The 27498-nt window shown below is 39.9% G+C and overlaps 1 protein-coding gene across 1 annotated transcript in view; it reads right to left on the bottom strand.

Moving 5' to 3' along the window:
* Positions 1-27498, bottom strand: part of CFAP91 (cilia and flagella associated protein 91) — a 1839442-nt gene that overhangs the window by 1496909 nt on the left and 315035 nt on the right. The window contains exon 4 of the mRNA XM_044071500.1: positions 26447-26530. Coding sequence (XP_043927435.1) covers positions 26447-26530 — 84 coding nt within the window. The remainder of the gene's footprint in view (positions 1-26446; positions 26531-27498) is intronic.

Raw genomic sequence — 27498 nt, 5'->3', positions numbered from 1 at the left:
CAATAAAAATTCACATATCATTAGTAATTCATACAAATTTAAAGAAATACTTAATAAAATAAATACAAGGCTTTAATACCTCTGAAAAATATTAAAATCATTTCTTGAGCAACTTACGTCCTTTTAGTGGTGGTTTAATAGAAACAGTGTCATTAAGACCGGAGCCTAAATGTGCTCCAAGTCTAAATATCCATTTTATTTCTGCTGTGTCATTATATGCATAAACATCTCCCAACCTAATATCACTATAGGTTACTTGTACTACTTGAAATAAAAATGAATGTGTAGCACCTTCAGTCACCGTATGCTTAGCTAAAGCACTATGCAATAATTCTTTCCTTGTACAGTAGACATGATCCCTTATACGCTCTCAAAGTCTTCTATTTGTTTTCCCCACATAGAATTTTGTACATGTAGTGCATTGAGCCAGATATATCACATTTTTGGTGATACAATCAGCCTGCACCTTAAACTGCCAAGTCCGTTTAGTGTCTGGGTGTAGAAAATGTCCTTCCTCATTAATAAAATGACAAAAATTACAACTATTACATCTTGTCATACCTCTCAAATGAGACTGTTGAACAATGTTCTTATTGGGATAGCATAAAAGTTGCTTCAGTGTATCCTTATTCTTATATACCACTCTAGGATGCACACCAACTATTTCTACAATATCCTGATCCAGGTACAAAATATGCCAATTCTTATATAACACATTTCTGATATACTTAACATCAGAACTATATGGCAAGATCAGAGGCAATCCTTGTTCATAGGTTCATAGGTTCATACTAGGCTATCTGCCCGAGGGCATTTACAAGCCTAGCCCATAGTTTTGTGGCTTACGCCACCCCTTTAGTATGGGGAACTATACCCATTATTTTGCTGTGCCTCTGTTGAGCAGTGACACTGAGGTAATCCCTGGGCTTGTAGATTCTTTCTATTTGTCCTATTATATGTATTTGTTTGAGAAAAATAAGGTTTGGCTTTGCCACCCCTTCTTTTCATGGTGGTACTTATAGCTTTGGACACAGCCATCTGTTCATAACCTCAACCTACAAACTCTGACTTAAGTGTTTCTAAGTTCTCCTGTAGTATATCATTATTGACTGTTAATCTGGCTACTCCCAACATCTGTCCATGCACTACACTAGCAAAAACATTTTGAGGATGCATACTAGTTCTATGTAAAAATGAAGGACAATAACATTCTTTACGATACAATTCTGTAGTAAAAACACCATCACTGTTTACTGAAACCATAACATCTAAAAATGTTACACTTGTATTAGATATCTTATCTTATTAGATATCTTATATGTAAAGCATAAAAAAACACTAGTACTATTCAAATGTTTTATAAAATTCAGTAGTGATGTCTCACTACTTCCCCATACAAAAAAGACATCACCTACAAAAGTCTGTAAAAAATGAGATCTGTACCCATAAATACTCTAATAATATTGTATTCCCATTCTGCCATGACCAGATTTGCATAACTATTGGCGCAACTGGTTCCCATCGCCACACCTTTCTTCAAACAACTATTACATCCTTCAAATACAAAACATTATGATCTAAAATAACTTCCAATAAATAACATAAAAGATCTTTATGTTTCTCATCAAAAACACCATCTCTGGTCAAATATTTCTTAATCATGCTGATACCTTCAGGCTGGCTTACTGAGCCTTTATCTATTTATGTAGACAAAAAATTGAGAACAGTCTTGGATAGGTATCATATAGTTTTGAAAGACACTCAACACCTTTTACATGATTTATACATGAAATTTGGTCAGTCTTTTTTTCCATCTAACATCTTGGTGTCTCTAGATGTTGAGGCTCTTTTTACTTGTATTCCCAATGCTGAAGGTATCAGCATGATTAAGAAATATTTCACCAGAGATGGTGTTTTTGATGAGAAACATATAGATCTTCTATGTTATTTATTGGAAGTTATTTTAGATCATAATGTGCTTGTATTTGAAGGAGTGTACTATTGGCAGCAGAAAGGTGTGGCAATGGGAACCAGTTGTGCCAATAGTTATGCAAATCTGGTCATGGCAGAATGGGAATACAATAGTATTAGAGTATTTATGGGTACAGATCTCATTTTTTACAGACGTTTTGTAGATGATGGGTTTTTTTTGTATGGGGATGTAGTGAGACATCACTATTGAATTTTATAAAACATTTGAATAGTACTAGTGTTTTTTTACGCTTTACATATAAGATATCTAATACAAATATAGAATTTTTAGATGTTATGGTTTCAGTAAACAGTGATGGCGTTTTTACTACAGAATTGTATCGGAAAGAATGTTATTGTCCTTCGTTTTTACATAGAACTAGTATGCATCCTCAACATGTTTTTGATAGTGTAGTGCATGAACAGACATTGAGAGTAGGCAGATTAACAGTCAATAATGATATACTACAGGAGAACTTAGAAACACTCAAGTCAGAGTTTGTAGGTAAGGGTTATGAACAGATGGCTGTGTCCAAAGCTATAAGTACCACCATGAAAAGAAGGGGTGGCAAAGCCAAACCTTATTTTTCTCAAACAAATACATCTAATAGGACAAATAGAAAGAATCTACAAGGGGTGCCTCTGATCTTGCCATATAGTTCTGATGTTAAGTACATCAGAAATGTGTTGTATAAGAATTGGCATATTTTGCACACGGATCAGGATATTGCAGAAATAGTTGGTGTACGTCTGAGAGTGGTATATAAGAATAAGGATACACTGAAGCAACTTTTATGCTATCCCAATAAGAAAATTGTTCAACAGTCTCATTTGAGAGGTATGACAAGATGTAATAGTTGTAATTTTTGTCATTTTATTAATGAGAAAGGACATTTTCTACACCTGGACACTAAATGGACTTGGCAGTTTAAGGTGCAGGCTGACTGTAACACCAAAAATGTGATATATCTGGCTCAATGCACTACATGTACAAAATTCTATGTAGGAAAAACAAATAGAAGACTTTGAGAGCGTATAAGGGATCATGTCTATTGTACAAGGAAAAAATTATTGCACAGTGCTTTAGCTAAGCATACGGTGACTGAAGGTGCTACACATTCATTTTTATTTCAAGTAGTACAAGTGATCTAGTAATATTAGGTTGGGAGATGTTTATGCATATACTGACACAGCAGAAATGAAATGGATATTTAGACTTGGAGCACATTTAGGCTCCGGTCTTAATGACACTGTTTCTATTAATTTATTCTATTCTATTATTCTATTCTATTATTTCTATTGGGCGGCGCAGTGGTGCAGCGGTTAACATTGTCACCTCACAGCAAGAGGTTCACCGGTTCGATTCTCGGCTGGGGTGCCTTCTGTGTGGAGTTTGCATGTTCTCCCTGTGTTCGCGTGGGTTTCCTCCGGGTACTCCGGTTTCCTCCCACATTCCAAAGACATGCATCTGGAGCATTTCTCCCCGGGCCTCCGCTGAAAACAGGCTCTGTGGAACCTAGTCGGACTTTCCCGGTCAACAAATGATAAATAAATAAATAAATAAAATAAATATTAAATCACCACTAAAAGGACGTAAGTTGCTCGAGAAATTATTTTAATATTTTTCAGAGGTATTAAAGCCTTGTATTTATTTTATTAAGTATTTCTTTAAATTTGTATGAATTACTAATGATATGTGAATTTTTATTGGTCTGTTTGAATTTGTATGGGTTTATTTAAGCTGGTTCTTTTAAGTTTTACATTGTCTGAAGAAGCACCGAAGGGTGTGAAAGCGCTTACAACTATATAATAAAACATTGCTATTTTATCTGCTGGCATCTCTGTGTTTCAGCACAGTTCTTGGTTGTGGTTCCTGTTTTTTTGCTGTTTATACTGTGCAGTTTATCACTGAGTTTTCTCCTTTTGGACGATATTAGAAAAAGAAGGATGTAGGTTGAATGATGTGAACAGGACATATGTTAAATTTAGAGCGGGTAACTGCAATAGTAAGAATGTTATTTATACAGTTAAGTGCATGTAATGTTCCACATTTTATATAGGAAAAACTGCGAGGCATTTTAGGAAGCGAATTTACGATCATTTATACAGAATTAGAGTTAAAGACATGAACGGTGCACTGTTCCGAAATATCAATAAATGTGGAGAAACGCATGCATTTAAGTTTGCCATTATTGATCAAGTGAACATTTCACCTCATGGGGGCAACCACAAAGTGCTATTAGGCGAAAGAGAGAGTATATGGCAAATTTTGACAGACGCCACTAGGGAGCCAGGGATTAATGATTATGTTACCATAAAACCTTTTCTGCAATTATTGTAAAGGGATGGTTCTTTACATAAAGGTCAACTATTTTTAAAAATTTTTACTTAAGTGTTAATCTAACTTACTTTATACGTACATCAAATAAATTTATTTATGCAATACCTTATAAGTATTTATCAAAATAACATATAATTTGATTTATTTTATTTTAAAACACGGATATTTTATTTTAAGATATAAATATTTCAAATTAAAATGCTGCTATATTATGCTGTTATGCTGCTATGAGACATATGCAATGGCATGTAAACATTACTGGATTAGTTGTATTTTTTATGTATTCATTTTTTTATCATTAATATATCACTGTACATCAAATCAATGTTTTTGTTTAATGTAATAAATCTTAATGAATACATCATAACATATTTTTAAATAACAATGTTATTAAGTGAGAGATTTTTTAAAATAGATACACTATTACTTTAAATGTGGAATCAATGGGTGCTTTGGTGCCAAAAAGTTTTTAAATAAGGTAATGTTACAAGATTGATTTGTTCTGAAGAAGTCTGCATAGGCAGATGAAAGCGCATAACCAGATTGTTTGTACGAGTTTCAAAAAGTTTAGTTTTTAAAACAATAAATTTTTCATTCACCCTGTTCGAGTCGTGTTCACTCGCTTAACTATAAAGCATTACTTAGACGGTCGGTTTCCGTCTAGTGGATTGCACCTATAAAATTATCCAAAATCCATCTGCTTATTCAGCACTAAATAACACTCTACATGACGATGTTCCTAGTCATTCATTATGGTCCAGTGATCAAAAACTCTGGTCTGTCCACAAACATCTGCTGGGCATTGTCTCTACTCGTACCATGTTGCTAAGGCATGGAACTCCTTTTCTCTATCCATCAGATAAATATCATTCCTCCTATCCTTCAAAACCAATCCGAAAAAATTCCTAGCCAAAAGCTGGATCTGTTCATGCTCAGCACCAAGATAAACTATATCCCTAAATGTGGACAAATACCTAGTCATACCTTATATCTCCTTATTCTCCCTTCTTCACTCATTTCCCTACGTCTATCAATTTCTCTCCCCAGGCTTTCTCTCTAAATATACCATAAGCCTGCTTTTCTCTCACTTTGTAATGCAATTCCTATCTGTATTATACTAACTTACCTTTAATTCCTCTACAAACGGGCTAAAATTTCTCTGTTAAATCATTTTCATATAACTTACACCTTCTCTTAACCAATGCTTTCATATTATGTCTAATTTGATGTAATTATTTAAATTGTATTTGTTTTCTGTATTACTTTTAATGACCGTACAATTATTATTCTTCAAATGTTTTGTAATACTTTTTCTTCCCAGGCCGCCTCTGAAAATGGGCTCCTACCCAGTCATACTTTCCTGGTAAATAAATGCCAATAAATAAATGGCCTTTGGCAGTGCCCTTATTTTACAGGATGAAGATCTAAATAAGCCACTGTCTCTCTTGTTCTCTCTAGCCTTTCACAGGTGTATCAAAGCACTTAATACAGGTTACAAATTATGTATGCTTTTACAAGCTGACAGTAGAGAGGTGTGTGTATGTATAAAAATTCATGTTCAGAGAAGAAAACAACTGAAAATAAGTGCACATTTTGTCAGTCCAGTTTTAAAGTCTCCTGATTCCAACATTCCTTACAATTCTCAGGGCAACTCCAATAAAAAGTACTCACCATAACTATGCATCAGTGTTCTCCATTTTCACTCTTTCTCAGCGTATGGGTACAAGATCTGACCTTGGATCTGACTCAGCCACATACACTAGACTTTCAGATCCAACTCTAGAGCTCCTTCCTCTCCCTGTAATACCCTAATTAGCTAACAATACCTCAGATCAAGTTTGTTGCCCTATAGATCCCAATATAGAGCAGGAAGAATGAAAGAAACAGCAAAGCTAGGGTTCAAACCTGGAACAAAGGTTCCATAATACCCACAAGGTCACTCCAGAAGATGAAGGGAAGGGAAAAGGAGGGTCAGTAGTTGAGGAAGAATGAAGACGGACAACACGGATGCATAGTTATGGTTAGTAATTCATTTGAATACCTGATATTGCCATTTTCATTCTTCCTCAGTGTATGAGTCAGTGTCCCCAACTACATGAATCTTGGGTGGCCCTCATGGAAGGATATATTACAGAGAACTGCCAAACCAAAGGCAGCTCTGCTTCTGGAGGTTAAATCTAGTTTGTAATGAGCAAAGGTATGAGCATTAGACCAAGTAGCTGCTACACAAATGACATCAATGGATGTTCTAGACCAGAAGGTGGAAGAAGTTGCCATGGATCTAGTAGAATGTGCTTTAGAAGGTTTTGATAAGGAGATGCTTTGCTGAGTATATACAAAAGAAGTGCAATCAGTAATCCATTTGGCCAGGGTAATTTTAGAAACTGGTGATCCCAGTCTGTTTGGTGAGAAAGAAACAAACACCTGTTCTGATTTCCCGAAATCTCTCATCCTGTGAAGATAAAAATGTAGTCTATGTACATCTAAAAGATGTAGCATGTGCTCTCCCATATTTGAAAAATTAGGGAAGAAGAGAGGCAAATGAATTGTTTGACTATTCGATTCAGATGCCACCTTTGGTAAGGATGGATTGATCTGTAACGTAACTCTGCCTTTCAGAAAAACAATGTAAGGGGATTTGGAAGATAGAGTCTGGAGTTCAGAAATTTACCTCACAGATGTAATGGCTATTAGGAAAGCTGTTTTCCAAGAGAAGAATTTTAAATCACATTTTGCTGATGGTTCAAAGGGTTGTTGGGTCAATCCTTGAAGTATGACTATTGGATCCCAAGGATGTGACGGATATTTCACTGGCGGTCTAAGTAAAAAGGTGTCTTTTAGAAATTCCTTGCACAATTTGGAAGAAGCTAAAGAAGTAGCTGTTTCTCCTGAGCAAAAATTAGATATGGCTGCTAACTGAGCTTTGACTGTAGAAAAACTAGCATCTTCTTAAAAAATAGATGTTAAAAATTCCAGAACCGAAGATAGAGGAGCAGTGAAATCGTCAATTTCCCTCTACAGAGCCCAAATTGAAAATCTTTTTTCCATTTACTCCTGTAGATCTTTCTTGCAGAAGATTTCTGGGAAGACAGAAGTATTTGTCAAATCGAGGATGAAAGCCTGGTGTGTCTAGCTATCAGTGGAATTGGAGAAACCATGCGTTTATTTTGAGGTCTGGAATATTGGGATGCTTCATCCCCAAGGGATGCAAGAAAAGGTCTGGACTGGTGTCCAGTATTCATGTAGGATATTGAAGATGAGACCAAAGGAAGGGGAACCACACTTTGGGAGGCCAGGAGTGGGCAATGAAGATAACTGAGATCTTCAACCAAAGTGCTTTCTGTAAGAATTTTGGGATCAGGGGTACGAGGGGATAAGCATAGAGGAGACCAGAGAGCCAAACATGGACTAGAGCATCTCTCAGTGACTCCCCCTGAGGGAGTATTAGGGCAAAAAACCTGCTGCACTTGTTGTGGTAAAATGCAAAGAGATCACAGGAATGCTGGCCCAAGAATGGAAAATACTCTCCACCACTGATTGATTGAGAGACCACCTGTGAGGCATCAGAAGAGATTTGCTGGGTTTGTCCACTAAGACGTTGGATTTCCTCAATATGTACATTACCCATATGAAAGCAGCTGGAGGACATCTCCCACTGCCACACTCTCACTGCCTCTCAACAAAGGGGGTAAGATGAGGTTCCTCCTTGCTTGCTGATGTACCAGACACAGTTTGTATCACAATAATCCCTAGAGAAAGAAAGTCCTGAAAGGCCTGCTTTGCTAGTGGAACCACTCTCACCTCTAGAGCACTGATATACAAATTGGTCACTTGGGGGTACCACCTGCCTTGGACTGCCCAACCCAAGGAATGCCCCACCACCCAAATTGGGAGGTGTCCTTGGTTACTATGGTTACTGGAGGAGACAAGATAAAGGGACAGCCTAAATAAACTTAATTCAACTGAACCCACCAATGAAGATGATTCTTGCACATTCGAGTGAGTTTGACTGGAAAAAATAAAGGATGATGCAGAATAGACCACTGAACAGCTAGAGTCCATTGGAGAGATTGCATATAGAACCAGTCCATTGGAATTAAGGTTGTTAGAAAAATATGTATTAGTAATATGCATGCTTAGTGCACTCGAGGTTTAAAAGGGTTAATACATTTATTCTGTTCACACTGCATGAATCTGCACAGCTACTAGAGACATTCCACTCCTGTTTATGTCATGAAAATATGCGCAGCTATGATCTGCTTATGCCATGGAAATTAACAAGAAGCATTTGATTTCTGCTAATGTCATGAAAATAATAAGAAGTATTTCATTTCTACTAGTGTCAATGAGACTTAACAAAGAGTTATTGATTTTCTGCTTATGCCATGAGAAAGTACACAGCTGCTAGAAGCTATTGATAATGAAAACAAAGGCTGCTTAAAAGTATAAACCGTAGTCAGCATTACTTGTACCTAAGCTAGAAATGGACCTTGAATCTAGGCAAAATGTAACACATCTATTAGAACTGAACAATTGAAAAGATTGTGGTGGGCTAAAAATAAGCCCCAAGGCCAGGCTGTTTTTCCTCAAATGTTTTTGTAAATCAACAATAATCCAGTCATGTCAGCAGGAAATCTAAGTAACATTTTCTATGTAACACATAGTGAGTTTTAAATCTGAACATGTCAGCAGGAAATCTAAGTAACATTTTCTGTAGAGTAATACAGAAAGCTGTGTCCAACTACGTCAACAATAGAATGGTAACATTTCATAGAACTGTATAAAAGTAGCATACTGCTCACTAGTAATTTAGACAAATCATTCTGCCTGCATGCTTTGTCTCCTTGCTGCAAGTTAATAAAGGGTGCCATACTTGAACCTTACATGAATTGGTCTTTGAAGTTTTTTCCTTTGACAGATTTGTCCTTTGGACCGGAACCCACTCTTCACCTCGGATCAGACGGGCCAGGTGGTTGAAACCGTACGGGGAAGAAACCAAATCAGTTCTTCTGATTTGAAAAGCCCTCTGACTGAATTGTCATACAAAAGAGGCCAGCCACTTTCTGATCTACGACTGAAGGATGGGTCTCCGAATTGTTGATCAATCACGTGGGCTCAGGTAAGGTGAATCTACTTTCTTCTGTTTTCTGTTTTAGATCAGGGACTAGATTTGTATTGTTTTTGTCAAGACTGTATTTTACAAGTCAAGGATAGAAAAGATTACTGTCTTGTCATAGATCAGGAGAAACAGAATAAGTAGGCAGTCATTCTGAAGAGACTATAACAAAATCCGTGGTACCACGTTAAAAATAAGAGAAGTTACGTAACGATCAAAAGGGTAGAACAAAATGGGTAATAATTGCACAGAGACCCCAAAATCCACCATTAACAGAAGACGCAAAATACATGCAATCGCAACGCGCCAATATTAAATATTATTCAAAATGGGTTAATAAATATGAATTCAAAGGAAAATAAGAAAAATCTTCACTTATCAAACTTGTCAAACAGCTCAAAACTGATTCCAAAGGTCGGGTAAAAAAGCAATGCAAATTATGAATTCCTCAGGCACACAGGTGGATTGAGGAAGTAAACCGTAGGGAACAATTCAAAAACAATGTTTTTAGATAAGGAGGACAATAACTTAGAATAGCATTGGCCCCTCCACCTCCCTTACCAGAATATGAAGCAAGTGAACAGGTTAGTCCACCCCCACGATATCCTGTTGTCACTGAAAATAGAGACATTATAAAAGTAAAACCATTTATTAGAGATCCCATCGGGACCAGGTCTCAAACAAGGGCAGGTAATTCAAATGAAGACATCGAGTTATATCAAATGGTTAAAAATTCACGATCTATGAGTGAAGAAGAAATATGTCCACTTATAGAAGTACCTAATCCTCAGGCAGGACAAGATAATCAGGACCCAACTATTTTAGTGTATAGACCCTGGACTCCAGAAGATATCCGGACAGCCACTGAGGGAATTCCCCATCCAAAAGTTAATTTTAGAAAATTCTCAGAAGATTTACAAGGAATGAGGCTGAGTTATAACCTAAACGGAGAAGAGGTAGAAAAAGTAGTTAGACAAATTGTGGGGCCAGATTGGTACATAATTAGTGGCAACTGGAATCCCCGTGATGCTGCACAAAGGCCCCTCCCACATAGTAATGCAGAATTAGACAACAGAGTAAAAGGTCTTACAGACCGCATTCTCTGAAAAATGGAAGCCTAGGGCAGACTGGACTTGCATTAATTAATGCATCCAACAAGAAGGTGAAACTATTGACCGGTATTATGCCAGATTATTAGAATGTTTTAATAACCACTGTGGAATGCAGGTTCCTGAAGATCAAACACAAGATTTCCCATATGAACAGCAGTTAAAGAATGCATTTTTAAAAGGCAGCATTGCACCCATAAGCAGTTTTATTACAAATCACATGGTAGACCATCGTACAAGCAGGTTACAGTCATTACTTGAATATGCTAGGCATGCCGAAAGGCATTTTAATAGCAAAAAGAAAAAGAAAGCTCAAGTATTTTCTGTAGAAGATGGAGCAGAAGTTTATGTAGTACAGTCCGGGAAAAAGGGCAAGAAAAATGCACAGGGAAACAAACAATCTGATCAACGATCAGAGGACTTTGAAGGGCGAAAGAAAAGGGGTGAATGTTTCAAATGCGGTAAAAAGGGACACTTGGCAAAGGATTGCAGGAAAAATAAGAAGGCAACCACGGAAGACAAGGAGGGTGAGGACTGACTATATGGTAGTCAGGAATCACTATAAGGGGATAGCAGAGAAAGGACAAATGAGAATGTGATAGAGGGAGTAGAGGATGTGACAGAAGAAATAGAGGAAGTGCAAGAAGTTAGTGACAATGAAGAAAATGAAATATTAGACCTAGCTTTATTGAGCTTGAAGCTGCATTTAGCAGACACGAAACCAGAAGTTACACTCTTGGTAGAAGGGAGGGAAGTCAAATTCTTGTGTGACTCAGGGGCATCACGAAGCCTGGTACATCCCTCCAAACTGCCAGAAAACACAAAGTCACCTGATTAAATACTGGTAAAAGCAGCTAATGGACAGCTGTATCGGGAGCCCCTCTCCCGTAATATTGCAATAACTGATCCAGTTTCAGGATTGACTCAGAAAAGCAAAATTGTTGTTTCTGCAAAATGCCCAGTAAACCTCTTGGGCAGAGACCTCATGCAGCTATTTGGTATAGCAGCAGTCCCAACCATGCAGGGTATGGAAGTACAGCGACAAATTGATACCTTTGCAGTGCAGTCGGAGGGTGAAATGTTTTATTGGTACAGCCAGGACTTGGTTAAGACTGGTCCAGGGACTGTGACCGAAGAATTAATGAATGTAGCCATCAGCAAGTTCCCCTTCCTTGACATTGATAAGAAACACTTGTTGCACTGTACCCTGTATTATTGTAACACACCAGGACCTGATAAGGAATATGAGCAAGAACTGTTTAAAAATCGTGCAAACAGATTGATATTACGTAACCTGTACTGGGACACAGAAGGGAACAGTGTAGCCAGCTGTTCATTGCCCCAGGAGTTCTTTACACTTTATAAATCTAATCGATTACATGTTAGCTTAACCAAGAACAAAAACATAGAATGGGCAGACCTAGGAGAAAAAGTCATGAGATGGGAGAAACAGACAGAATTAGAACTGTCAGAACAGGGAATACAAATACAGAAGTTGAATTGGATAACAGACCCACCCAGCCGTGCACTTGCAGTCTAGCAAGGACAGCTGATTAGCACTCCTATTAAAGGAGGAAGAGAATGCCTTACAAGATATACCAGAAACACTCTGGTCAACAGGAAAATCAGTTGTAGGACTTATTCGTACAGCGGGACCAGTTACCATCATGCCAAAGTCAGCATTTAGACCACAGAAACCCTTAAGAAAAGATGCAGAGGCAGGGATAAAGCCTATTATAGCAGCCTTATTTAAAGGAGGGATACTAGTAGAATCTCCTGATTCACCATGTAACACACCCTTATTTCCAGTTAAAAAAGCAAATGGAGAATGGCGTATGGTCCAAGATTTACAAGCTGTAAATAACGCAGTAATACTAAGGGCACCTAAGGTGCCAGACCCACACACCCTGTTGAATTATTTAAAACCTCAACAGAAGTATTTTTCTGTGGTAGACATTAGCAATGCGTTCTTTTCAACACCGATTCACCCTGATAGCCAGTATTGGTTTGTATTCACATTTCAGGGGAAAAGGTATACATATACGTGACTACCACAGGGGCATTGTGAAAGTCCTACAATATTCTCACAAGAAATGGCAAGCAACTTGGTGGGATTTACCCCACCAAGGGGCAGTCAGATTTTACTTTATGTTGATGACATCTTGCTGGCAGCCCCCACCCAGCAAGATTGTAAAGAAGATACCATAGCGCTATTATGATTTTTAGCTGCTGAAGGACATAAGGTAAACAAAAATAAACTGCAGCTTTGGAAAAAAACAAGTCAAATACCTAGGATATGTAATATCCAAAGAAGGCAGAACATTAGATGAGGATAGAAAAGTAGCAATTTTGCAAGCACCAAAACCCACTACCAAGAAGGAAATGATGTCCTTCCTGGGTACAACTAATTTTTGCCGGAGCTGGATTCCAAACTATGCTGTGGAATCTGCACCTCTAACTGACTTTATATATAAAAAGCCTATGGCAGCACAGGATTTGTTACAATGGACACCAGAGGCAGAATCTGCTTTCTGCAAACTGAAACAGTTAATAGAGTCCTCATTAGTTCTGGGATTACCAAACTATCATAAACGTTTTTTCCAAACTGTAGACTGTAAGCAAGGTTATATGACATCAGTGTTAACACAACAGCATGGGGACAAGCAACGCCCCATTGTTTACTATTCATCACAACTAGACCCAGTGGCACGGTCCTTACCCCACTGTGTACAAGCAGTAGTTGCAGCTGCAATGGCAGTGCAGGCTTCAGCCTCAGTAGTTTTATTCCACCTTCTCACTTTGAGAGTGCTTCATGCAGTCGCGATTATTTTACTGCAAGAGAAGGTAGCATATCTTTCCCCTGCTAGGCATCTTTCCTGTATGACCATATTGTTGAGTCAGCCTCATATGACAATTGAACGATGCACGACTTTGAACCCTTCTACCTTGCTCTCAACCCCTGCAGACGGCACACCACACCGCTGCCTGCAGGTAATTGAGCAAAAGACACTACCTAGAAAAGATCTCACGGATGTACCCTTGGATGATGCCGAGGTGACATACTAAGTGGATGGTTCCTGCAAAAGGGGTCCTGCGGGACAGAACCTAGTAGGATATGCAGTAGTTTCTGATACTGAGATTGTAGAAGCAAAACCTTTACCACACAACTTATCTGCACAGGCAGCAGAATTGATTGCCTTGACACAGGCATGTACCTTAGCAAAGGGTAAATGTGAAAACATTTTACTGACAGCCAGTACGCTTTTTCTACTGTACATGTTTTTGCGCAACAGTGGAAAAACCGAGGAATGATAACATCTACTGGCAAACCTATAAATCATGCACAGTTTATTTTAGATCTTTTAGAATCTATTCAATTACCTCATAAAGTAGCCATTTGTAAATGCACAGCTCACACCAAGCAACAAGACAGGATTTCAAAAGGTAATGCGAGAGCTGATACAGCTGCAAAACAAGCAGCTACAGAAGTATTTATTTTAAATGAGGAACTACAACCCTCTGAGATTTTAGACTTAGCAATGTTAAAAACAATGCAGACACTCACTACGCAAGCTGAAAAACAAAGATGGGTAAAACGAGGAGCAATTCTCGAAAAGGGGCTGTACATCTCTAAAGAAGGGAAACCGATACTACCATCTAATTTGTTTAGATATGCAACTTTGTTGAGCCATGGGCAATGCCATGTCTCAACAGGGGGGATGGTACAGCTGGTGAACCAAGTGTTCACAATGTACGGATTTACAAACTACTCTAAAAAATTTTGTTTGATGTGCCAAATTTGTAACAAACATCATGCACAAGGGGCGTTAAAGCCCAAGCAAAAGAGTTTCCCTACACCACCATATCGGTTTCACACTATCTGTATGGATTTCATAGAATTGAACAAATGTGAAAATAAGAAGTATTGTCTTGTCATTGTAGATATGTTTTCCAGATGGGTAGAAGCCTTTCCGACCAAAAATCCAGATGCAGCCATGGTGGCAAAAGTACTTGTCAAAGAAATCATCCCTAGATTCGGCATTCCGGAAAGGATCTACAGTGACAATGGTACACACTTTGTAAACCAAACCATACAGCAGTTAAGTAAGCATTTTGGTATTTCTTTAAAAAATTATTGTGGATACCATCCGCAATCTGCCGGGCTAGTTGAGAGACACAATGGTATATTAAAGAACAAATTAAGAAAGTTAATAGCTGAGACAGGGAAGAACTGGCTATATTGTTTGCCCCTGGCACTGTTGAGCATGAGAACTGTTCCAACTGCAAAAGGATTGACTCCTTTTGAAAAACTATTTGGAAGGGCTTATTATACACCCCAGTGGAAACTTCCTCAGACCAGGAAGCTGATCTTACACTAGCTGAGTATATGAGGAATTTGTTGGATTCTAAACATCTGTTGCAGTCAAATTCTGTTTCAGATAAAGAACAAACTGAAACATCGGACGTGGCAGTGATCCCCGGGGACTGTGTGTGGGTGAAGAATATAAAAAAGAAAAATTGGTCATCACCAAGGTGGGAAGGTCCATACCAGGTGCTTCTTTCGACACCCACTGCAGTCAAGATAGCAGAGCGAGCTTCGTGGATCCACCCGACGCACTGCAAACTTGTTAAGAACTTTGAACTGGACAAAAATCTTACCTCTCCATCGGGGCCCTCAGCACAAAGTCTGGCTACAAAGGGGGGGGGGGTCAGATCAATAAGACTGATCCATCTCAACCCCAGTGAAGAAACCATCGGTGCTGAAGGTCCTATTAGGGCAGAGAGTAAGATCACATGTCAAAAGCAAAAATGATAGAATCCAGAAAAATCCAAATAAAACTACTCAGAAGAGTCAGAGAAAACAGGAATGCAGAACAACCATTTCCTCAGAAGTATTGCATAATCATCCAGTTGACTGTACTAGTGAGAATAATCTTTTTGTTGTGGCCATTCCTTTTCCCAGCCACACAAACTGAACTGAATAAGCGTGGAGAGTTGCACATAGAGTTGCACCCAAACTTCAACACTTACCAGGCAATCAAATATGTATATGCGGAGACCTTCAATGTTTCGAATTGCTGGATTTGCACAGCTTTGCCAACAGCATACGGGGCGTTATTGTTAACTTCAGTCCCCCTAGGAGCCAACAAGACCTGGGAAAATTTAGTCTACGATACATCAGATGTTACATCACAAGATAAAGTAGCACTGCACTTGTCTGTTCAACAAGGGACTGTGTATTTTTACAAAAATGATACAGTTCAGGTGGGTTGGAGCAATTGCAATGTGACGGTTCCCTATAGATGCTACAATAAAACTGATAACACAGGTTCCTATTGCAACACAAGTTATGATTCATTTTTTGAACTGATGCATAGGACAACTGACGAAATAAAACATAATGCTGATCTTTATAAACAACTGATTATAGTTGACAAAAAAAAGTTTCATCCAGAACCAGGACATAGTAAAGTTACTACCAAAGTAGAAGACTGTTATTTTGTATGTGGCAGGAAAGCATACAAGTGGTTACCAGAGAATTGGCCCGGAAGTTGTTATTTGGGGTACCTGGTTCCGGCCATACGACACACAGCAGTTTTACCTCAGGGGAAAATTCGAAATGTTCGACGAGAACTCAAGAAGCCTGTCAATCCAGTGGGGCAAATCAACGCGGGCTGGAAAAATCATCATGCTGTGGGGCCTAGGGAAAAATGGACTGTCGCATATGGACTTGGGTGATACCATCATCTTGTGGGCAGGTGTACTGTCAGCATATGGAGCAACAAAATCAATCTGGGAACTGAGAAAACTGTCTAAACTTCTCGAAATAATGAGCAATGCAACCTTTTCCGCTCTAGAATTGGTGACTGATGAACTGACTGCCATGAGAACTGTAGTGCTTCAAAACCGCATGGCTCTCGACTTCACCCTAGGAGCAAGGGGAGGTACTTGCGCTTTAATCCAGGAGGAGTGCTGTTCGTATATTCCTGACCACAAACTCAAGATGGACAATCACCTTGAGGTAATTCAGCAAGTGTCGGCTATGACCAAACCAGGACCAAATCCATTGACAGACTTTTTCCAGAGACTGTTTGGGGGGGTGGGGCAGTATCCTGATGAACATCCTGATTGCCATCTGTGTAGGAATGATCCTGCTGGTGGTATGTGTTTGCTGCTGCATCCCCTGCATGAAAAGACTGATTAAAGACTTTACAGACATGTCAGTTTCAGAAACCTTATACCAAGGTGCTGAACTTGAAGAATTGTTGAAAATTTGAAAATTCTTTCATAAGTTTAAACTGAATGACTCTCTTAATTGCAAATCCTGAGTAGGAAGAGGTTAGGGGAAGAAAAAAACTGTTTATGCTTATTTTGAAAGTAGAATAAAAGTATTAAAAGGAGGGAAATGTTAGAAAAATATGTATTAGTAATATGCATGCTTAGTGCACTCGAGGTTTAAAAGGGTTAATACATTTATTCTGTTCACACTGCATGAATCTGCACAGCTACTAGAGATATTCCACTCCTGTTTATGTCATGAAAATATGCGCAGCTATGATCTGCTTATGCCATGGAAATTAACAAGAAGCATTTGATTTCTGCTAATGTCATGAAAATAATAAGAAGTATTTCATTTCTACTAGTGTCAATGAGACTTAACAAAGAGTTATTGATTTTCTGCTTATGCCATGAGAAAGTACACAGCTGCTAGAAGCTATTGATAATGAAAACAAAGGCTGCTTAAAAGTATAAACCGTAGTCAGCATTACTTGTACCTAAGCTAGAAATGGACCTTGAATCTAGGCAAAATGTAACACATATATTAGAACTGCACAATTGAAGAATTGAAAAGATTGTGGTGGGCTAAAAATAAGCCCCAAGGCCAGGCTGTTTTTCTCAAATGTTTTTGTAAATCAACAATAATCCAGTCATGTCAGCAGGAAATCTAAGTAACATTTTCTATGTAACACATAGTGAGTTTTAAATCTGAACATGTCAGCAGGAAATCTAAGTAACATTTTCTGTAGAGTAATACAGAAAGCTGTGTCTAACTACGTCAACAATAGAATAGTAACATTTCACAGAACTGTATAAAAGTAGCATACTGCTCACTAGTAATTTAGACAAATCATTCTGCCTGCATGCTTTGTCTCCTTGCTGCAAGTTAATAAAGGGTGCCATACTTCAACCTTACGTGAATTGGTCTTTGAAGTTTTTTCCTTTGACAAGGTTATGGCTGTTGCCATCAAACCTAGAGCCTGAAGGATAAGTCTGGCTGGAGGAGAAGGGTGAAGAATTTGCTGTATCTGAAACTTAATTGTGGCCACACGATGTATAGGAAAGGAGGCTACCTGAGTTACTTGTGTTCAGTTGGGCACCTATAAATTCCAGGCTCTGTAAAGGATGTAGATTAGATTTGAAGGTGTTGACTGAAATGCTTACTCTTTGACAAAGTTGGAGCAAACAGACCCTGAACTGCTCTAAGAGATGCCTGGCTGGGCCAGTGAGGACCCAGTCGTCTAAGTATGGAAACACTAGGAATCCTAACAGTCTCAAGTGAGATGCTACCACTGCCATACACGTGGTAAACACCCTTAGGACTGTGGTGAAACCAAAGGGCAGGGCTCTGAAATGATAGGGACTGGCTCCCAGCCAAAAGCACAGAAATCTTCAGGATTGTCTGTTCACCTTGATTTAACAGTAGGCATCCTGAAGATTGATTAAGCACATCCAATCATCCATTGCACAAAAAGATAGATTGGACTGAACCATGAACATTTGGAACTTTGACTTCTTCACAAATTAGTTCAGGTGCTTGGATCCAAAATTGGTTTCAGGTCCCCTATCTTTTCTGGCACTAAAAAGAACCTTGAGTAAGTCTCAAATCTTCTCTGATCTGGTGAGACCTCTTGGATGCTCTTTTGTCTAGCAGCTTTTAAATCTCCTGAGCTGCAGCTTCTCTCTGACTGGGTGAGGCATTGGAAAGCTTTCTTCTTTTGTTTGGAGGAATCGGGAAGAATTGTAAGAAAAACCCTCTGTATTATTATTTTTAGCACCCAATAAACTTTTGTTATAGAAGCCCAAGCAACTGAGTGCAAAGACAAGTGCACCCTGACTGCCTCCAGAGGTAGATAGTCAAAAAGAATCTCAGAAACTCTGGTTTTGTGGGCCTCCTCTGCCACGAGGATGGTGTCTTCCATTTGAACTTCCCCTCTGCCTCTGGATGAGTTGTTCCTGTGTGAATCCTGGAAAGATCCCTGGGACTTGCAGAACCACATTTTCTTGCCTCCTCTTTGATTCCAGGAAAAAGATTGTTGAGGAGTAGAAAATCATATCTTTGTGGCAGACAGGGTCTTTCCATCCTGTTCATTCTGGGAAAGTGTTTCTTTCACAGAAGGGCCAAACAAAGATGTCCCACCAAAGGAAACATTGATGAAAGAAGACTGAAAAGCCTCTGCAGACTTGCACAACCAGATCCAGGCATGTCTTCTAATGGCTATGCCTGAACCGGCAGCCTGTGAGGTACCTTCCGCATCATGAGATAGCAACCTCATGGACCCACATTGGAGATGGATAACAGAGTGTCCAGCTGTAAAGAGGACCTCTTGTAGTCCTCCACAGACATGGAATCCGAGAGGGATTTGGACAGCTTCTTGGTCAAATCCTGCTGTAGTCTTGTGAAGTGCACTAAATAATTCAGGCACTTCAAAGCAAAGATCACTGAAGCAAATATGTGCTTTCCCAACCTGTCCATTGCCCTGGACTCTCTGTCTGGGAGATAGACAGAGGAGCTCCTCTAGCTCCTTTTTTTATGGCTGTCACCACAGCCATAGCATCAAGAGGGATTCCTTGGCTCCAATGGGGTCTGTCCTTCAGCAGTGTCAACATTTTGTCTGGGCATCAGGGAATTGGTTAGACAGAGAGAGATTAAATCAATACACTCATCTGCTGGGGAGTGACCCAAGATGTAGATATATCGGAACCAAAAGCTTCCAGAAAAACTGACTCTTCTGGGGAGGGAGTATCTGAAGACTATCCACTTTTCTGCTTAAGAATTTCCAGGATGTCTGGAAATAAGATGTCATCTAGTGGAGATCTGGGGAAATCTTCCCCTTCATCAAGGTCAGTATCTCTGGTGAGAAGATTACATATGGGAATCTAAGTGTCTTCTTTTGCACATTCTCTTTCGAGGAACCTCTTCAGTGAATGATCTGGGGAGGTATCTGAAGAGAGGCTAAGTTCCTCAGTGTGGACTGTATGGATGCTAGATGGTACAGCCTGTCCTTGTAGAGTAGATCGGATAGGATCAGAGATCAGACCCGCAAGGGGAAGGGATGTAGGATCCAATAATGAAAGAGTAATTAGATCTCTCAGTCAAGAAATAGCCCTCTCCACTACTTTAAAGGAAGACGGACTGGGAGGAGCTATGGTTGGCTGCATTGGGGATTAAACCTCTGAAGCAACCAAGTCTTGACCCTGCCTGAATTTGTGCCCCAAGGAGGAACTTGGACCCGAGCTATACAGTGCCAAACCTCAGAGTGGAAATCAGCCCCCTGGATCCAGTGCTGATGCATCAGCTCGGATACTAATCCTGATCCAAGGGAATAGGAGCAGAACCAATCAGGGAGACTGCTGGAGTCAAAGACCTAGCCATCTTCGGAACCAACACTCTCAGGGTTCTTGGATCTGACAGCTCCAAAACCATGGGATAGATCAGATAAGGAGAGATCACTACATGAGAAGTAAACGGAAGGCTCACAGTTCTAATGGGAAATGTAGCAGGAATAACCCCCATCTGAATCTGAACTCTGAGGAATTTCCTCATCATCTTCTGGAGGCTTCTGGAGAACCTGGTGGACAAGGTTGTCGATCGTGGTCTACACTCCATCATGTTGTTTGGAGAAACAGGGAAAGGATTTGAGGGGAGACTGGTTCAACTGTGAAACCAGGTGAGCAGGTTGAACTGTGAAACCAGGTGAGCAGGTTGAAGGAGACTTTGACAGTATAACAGTCAGTGCCAAGGTTTTTGGTTCCATGTACTTTCCTTTAGGATCTGAAAAAGTTGGCTCCAATGTTTCTGAATTTTTTGTGGAGGCTCCAATCAAGCAGCGGTCAAAGTTGAAGGCTCTGGAGAATGTGCAGATCTCTTACAAGACTCCTTAATCTCCAAAGAAGATTTAGAAGGCTTCTTCCTGCTCCTAGGCAATAGACACACTCCATGTGGGCATGAGAATTAGGAATCTTTTGCCCACAGGAAGTGCACTTTTTAAAACCATTTGGTTTCTCATACATAGCTTAAAAGAAAGCAAGAAATATCAGAAAGGGGAAAAAAGGCCCATACCTTTTTCTTTGGAATAGCAAACTACCACCAATAGATAGAATACCTCCTAAAGGGTAGAAAAAAATTAAAGGGAGAAAAAGACAAGTACCAACTGTGGTACGTTAGAGACTATCAAATGATTTAGAAAAAACTGTAAGGGAGACACAATCAGAAAAGAACTCGCATATTAGACAAAAACAGGAGAGGGGAGATAAAGGTAGTAGAAAATATAATAGCTAAATGTAACTACTCACAAAAAATTAACAAAAACAGCAAAAAACCCACTATCCAGTGCAGCTCAGAGAGGGATCTACATCTGTGTGACATGGTGGCAAATGACATTTGAGGTACTGTTAGCTAACTAGGGTGTCATGGGTAGTGGGAGGAGCTCTAGATTTGGATCTGAAAGTCTAGTGTATCCGTCTGAGTTGGCTCCGAGGTCAGATCATTACCATACATTGAGGAAGAATGAAAAGAACATCAGATCTAATACTGACACGAGCATAGCAGAAGGTGAATAATACTGATTTTGTACGAAGCACTACAATTTTTTTTTTTTTTTTTGTGCTTTCTGAGAGAACCTGTTATTTGAATGACTATTTAACTTTAATTTGTATGTTCTGGGAAAGTGTATGAACTATTACTTGGAAGCACCTACTGGTAGGGAATTAGAAGAAAGGGCTGTAACTCTGCTTACCAGAGATGTTTGTAAGTGCGGAGGGAATGATCATAAGAAAGAGGACGAAAGTACATTTGTGTACACTTACCATAAATGCAGATGTTCAAGTGTATTCACTGTTGCAGTCTTGAATTGTGGGATTTCCTGCTGTGGAAGCACTAGGCCGGCCCAATTACTACAGTGAAAATCTCCCTCCTCCTAAGGCTTGTGGAAGCCCTACCCTGACGTTAGTATGCTTGGGTACAGAGAGAGCCAGCTGATGCCATGACATCATTTTTTTCTTGCCTCTTAGAAGGTAGGAGCCCCCAGGATGAACCACAAGCAAGGGTCAAAGGTAGAAAAAGGGCCCAGCAGGGTAAATACCCAGGGGGTCATCTGGTCAGTGAAGAAGATAGAAGCAGACTTCTCCTGCAGGCAATAGGGGGAAGGAGGGAGAGAAAGAAGAATGCAACAGTGAATACACTTGAACATCTACATTTATGTTAAGAGTACACAACTGTACTATGTTCTTTGTGTTTCACTGTTGTAGTCCTGACTTGTGGGATGATTCCCAATGCTGAGATGAGGGTTGAAGGTAGACTATGGAGAAGGGAGGATTCCATGCAAGATGGCAGTAGCAAATCCTGCTCTAGGTTTGGAGAAGGCTGATAAGTGGTAGTGTTTGGAGTGAAGTGAGTTCTTACAGTTTCTGGAGGCTTTCTACCATGATGGTGGTAACAAAAGGAAATACAGTGAGGGATCAACTTGGACAAAGTCTGTTTGGAGAATGGTTTCCCTTCAGAGCCAATGACAAAGGACACAAAGAGTTGGTCTGATTTTCTGAAAGATTTAGTTCTGTCAAGATAGTAGCGAAGCTGTCTGTGCACAACGAAGGACTGAAGGATTCTTTCCCCCAGTTCTGCGGCTTGAGGAAGAAGGTGGGCAAGTGCATAGCTTGATTCAAGGATGTGTCTGTGACCACCTTGAGACTAAAGGATGGATTAGTCCTGAGTGGTGCTCTCTCTGGGAGGAATATGAGAAATGGTTCCACTGCCATGAAAGCTTGCACCTCAAAGACTCTCCTAGTTGATTTGACAGGCAGTAAAAGGGCAGTATTCCAAATTAAGAACTTTTAATCATGAGAAGCTGCTGGTTCAAAGTGGGGTAGTGTCAATTTTTCAAGAACAAAGCTGAGGTCCCATGGAGGTGTGGGTTCTCTTTTCGGAGGTCTGATGTGAACCACTCCCCCAAGGAATTTTTCATCAGGAGGTAGGAAAAGATCGGAGGAAGAGTAGGAATGTGGGCTGAAATGGCAGAGGCATGAATTCTGATGGAAGAAAAGGATAGGCCTCTGTCAACCAGGGTAGCCGGTAATCTAAAATGGCAGAGATACTGGCTGAGTTAGTATTGAGGCCTTGTTGCTGACACCAAATCAGAAATCTTTTCCACTTGGCAGAGTATGATTTCCTAGTACTAGGCCTTCTAGCCTCTTTGAGAATGTTTTGAACTTGTCTGCTTAGGGTATGCTCAGAGTAGAATTTTGGGGAATTATCTAGGCTGAGAGTTTGACAGTCTGTAGGTTAGGATGCACAAACCTCCTCCTGTCCTGAGTCAGAAGGTCCACTCTCGGAGGTAACTGCCATGGATTTCTAGTAGGGTCTTTTCCCTTAGCCAGGCATGCCTCCTAATGACAGAACCAGATACAGCAGCTTGGCTATAGGCCTCCATAGCATCACAGCCACTGTGTAATGAGTGTCTAGTTACCTGGAAGCTGGAATGGCAAAGGACCAACAATTCCTTTGAAATGTTCTTGTCCTCCAGGGAGGATAACTTTTGCTTCATTTTGTCTAAAATACTTTGTTGGTATTTTATCATATGAAACCCGCAGTTAAGGGCTCGCATGGCTAGGGTTTCAGAAGTATAGACTTTTTCCTACCAAACCTATCAAGGGCCCTGCTTTCTTTGTCAGTAGGTAAAGGGTTCTTTGAGGAGATGCCTCTTGCTCCTTTGGGACCTGGAGTGGCAACCTCTGGGTCAGCAGGGTTTTTTTTGAAGAGGTATTTATGCGAGTCCAGCACCCTGTAAAACCTGTCTGGTTTTCAAGGGGCTGGAGGCAGAGAATCTGGATTCAGAGAAAAACATCCTCTACCATCTCCAATACAGGAGGAATAGCCAAAGGTTTGCGTTCCATGAGGTCAAGGAACTCCCTAACCCTCTTTTTAGATTGTGTGTATTTCTGTACCCACTGGAAATATTTCCTTATGGCATTGTGTGTTATCCCAAAAGTCATATATCCTCAGGAGGTGAAGCTGAAGGCAGATTCTCTTCAGAATCTGAATCTTCAAAAGAAGTAAGGAAAGGTCCCTCCTCAAAGACAGACTCCTCCTGGTCAGATTCCTCATCTGAATCAGGAGGTTCAGAGAAAACTTCAGGGGTAGGATCCCTCTTCCTTTTCCCTGGGGAAGACTCCAAAGGAGGTTTGCCTAGCTCTGTCTAAGGAGATAAGGTCCTCAGCTAATCTGACCAGGTCTTGCTGATAATACAGTGTGTGGGAGCCAGTAGGCCTAGGCATAAGATCTGAGGTAGAACCTTTCTTCGCAGCAGCTTTGGCCTTGGGTCTAGGTACATCTGCAATCCTGATGCCAGTCTTTCTGTAAGCCAGAACCAATGCAGGCTAAAGCCTCAGAGGAGTGTCACCAGTACAAGATCACTCTAAGGAAGCACAGATCTTCAGACTGTCTCTGGACCTGAGTGACGAAATGAAAGCCAGGGCCTGTGCTGAAGCTGAGGGACCTGACAGCATGTGGGATTCCTTAAGGCCTCAACAAGGCTTGCACCACCACCTCGGTCGCAGAAGGGGGCTGTGAAAGTGCCTCATCTTCCTCAGTGATAATGAACCTTGGGGGACTGGCAGACAGTGAATGGTTGTCATCCAAGGCACTAAGCTTGGGTCTTTTTCCTTGTCCTTCTTACACTTAGAGCGCTCAACCACAAGATGACTGGCGAACGCCATTAAACGATGCAAAGAAGAAGGCTGACTAAGATGCCTAGCTAAGATTTCAGCCCTGACAGTCCCAGAAATGAAATAGGTGCAAAACTGGCAACTGGGGATGTCGTGATCCTGGCCTAGACAGGTGACACACAATGTATGAAAGTCTCAGTGTGGGATTTACTTACCACAGTGGAGACGATTGTTAACCTTATCTGACATGAGTTTAAGGAAGAAAAAGAGTTCCCCAATAGGGTGCTTAGCTTTAGAAGACCTCTCTCTGGTGCAGACCGACCGGCCACTGAAACACTGCTTCACGCTCCAACGGCAAAACCATACTGATGTCATGGCATTGGCTGTCTCCCTTTATACCCAAGCATACTGACGTCAAGGTAGGACGTCTGCCAGCCTTAGGAGGAGTGAGATTTTTACTCTGATAGTCGGGCCGGCCAAGGGCTTCCACAGCAGGAAATTCCACAAGACAGGAATGCAACAGTGAGACACAAAAACATCTGCTTGGAAGAGACTCTGGCCTCCCTCTACAGCAGAAGAAGAAGGCACTGATCTTTTGCACATAAGGCATTTGGCTTGAAAGAGAAACTTGCCTCATAGAAATGAGAAAGAACCTGTGTAGCACTGGAGTCTCCTACTGTTTGCCTTCCAAAGGACTGATGGAAGGTGAAAACCTGCAAGATTTTTACATTTTCTGTTCCCTAATACAATCTTACTTTTCATTGGTTTTATCTTACCTCTACAAATAAACTGCACAGAATTTGAGGCATCTGCCTCCAGTTTGCTACATAAACTAATAAGTGTGGTACATACACTAATAATGATATTAATATTGTATGTGTATATATATACATGACAATTGACCTATGAGACACCTCATCTACAAAAAAACAAACAAAAAAGTCACAACTGATCTAAAACACATGCTAAAAAAACATAAATAACTGAATCAAGTTCAATACAAAAGTTAGCAGTTATCCAGACCAATAAATACACTGTATATGTTGAGACTAATTTTGAGGACTTTCCCTTGTTTATAAAAGTAGTAAGTATACATCTTGACATTCATACCACATTAATGCCAGTGTGTAAACAAAATGCACAACTGTGATAACAAATACGACACAAAAAGAAAAACAAACTACTTTAGAAAAGCAGCTATAAAATATGCACTTTTGGTTTCTTTGCTCTTTTGCTTGGTGTATATTCGTATCTTTGCTTTTCCACTTTATATTATCGGTTTTATGTATTATTTATATTTTAATGTATTACAAGTGTTGTATGCCCAGAGTCTTATTGTTACATATAAATAACAAAGGACTGTTTTATACATGCCCACTTTATTTCTTTGCACACAGAAATGTAACAATTTGCTTTGATACATTTATTTTCTAGCAGTGCATCCCAGGTGTCTGTAATAAAGGCTCTGAAGCACAGGGATCACAAGGACAATAAATGCAATAAATAAATTTTTTTCAGAAGGGCTGGAACATAGATGTGTCAAGTTTTTGCATCTTCCAGTGGTGGTTACAATATACAAAGCTGAGACTAGGTAGGTACAAATTTCATACTAGCACTACTTTGTAAGGCCTCTACAGAAACAGCAGTAATGAATAAGGGTAGGAAAGGGAAAGGGTTCACTGAATGAAATATGCAGAGGAGTTTCATTCTACAGAAAATGGCCATCGACATGTTGCTTTCAACTTCATCTGCAGTGACGCACTTCATTAGCTCACCTTAAAAAAGCTAAGCTTCAAAACTTAGTATTACATCCAGCAGGCATAATGCATCAAACGCATCACAGGATCTTGTTACTTCAGGTAGCATTTTTCTATTAGCGGTAACAACTACAATCTTGTTCATGTGCTGAAGAACCTGTAACTACACAAACATCTGAACAGTACTGTTGGGCAATGCCTCTTTTCTTACCGTTCAAAGTACTTGTAGCGGTTTTTACCAGATATCTCAGGATCTGCATGAAACTTCAAAGGTATTTGGACAGAAGAATGATTTCTATACAGTAAACAAAAAGATCAATCATTTAGATACTCCAACATCAATTTAAAGCATTTTATTTATTTATTATGACTATTGTGCTAAACAGTTACATCTGAAATTACAAACTGGACAATCATAATGCCATTTGATCTTGGCACAGAACTTAATCATTGCATTTCATCTAAATTAATTACACCTGAAGACTGACAATACAGAAAGTAAGTTACACCGAGAAAGGGAAGAGATAAAAAAGAAAACGAACAAAAGTAGTTACAAAATTAATAAACAAAATTATGAAATCTGATTAACTTTTAGTTATGTACTTACCATAACTTCGGATGTATGGGATCCATCTCGCCTACATTCATGACAGATGGGTTCGGAGCCGATCCATCGGCTCCGACTCAGCAACTTATACACTAGCACGAAGTCTCTCATTGGCTGGGCTACTCCCTATCCCAGGATGCACTACACCTGCTTCCCCAGATCTTGTTTGTTCGCTTTCATACACCCATGTAAACACAGACAACACTATTAGTCACTATAACCAACTAAAGTTCTTCAAGAAAGAACGCCAAGAAAAAAGTGACTACAGCTCCTCTAAATCCAAAAGGAAGGGGGAAGGAGGGTGGGTACTTATGAATGTAGGTGAGATGGATCCCATACATCCGAAGTTATGGTAAGTACATAACTAAAAGATGTAATGGGATCCTATCTCGCCTACATTCATGACAGATGGGACAGCGTCCCTAGCACCTACATCCAGGGTGGCTCATTGGAACACACTCCTGAGAACTGTGGAACCAAAGGAAGCTCTGCCTCGAGAAACCACATCCAACTTGTAATGAGAAATAAAAGTGTGCGGAGAAGTCCAGGTTGCCGCAGCACAAATATCATCTATTGATAACTTGGAGTGAAAGGCTACGGAAGTAGCCATTGCCCTGGTAGAATGAGCCTTGACTGGAAAGGGAAGGTCTTTATTA

Source organism: Protopterus annectens, chromosome 5.part0 (genome assembly GCF_019279795.1).
Source record: "Protopterus annectens isolate FY-2018-M chromosome 5.part0, PAN1.0, whole genome shotgun sequence".
Taxonomy (NCBI): Eukaryota; Metazoa; Chordata; order Ceratodontiformes; family Protopteridae; genus Protopterus; species Protopterus annectens.
Note: the sequence above shows the minus strand (reverse complement) of the source record. Positions and strands in the feature narration are given on the sequence as shown.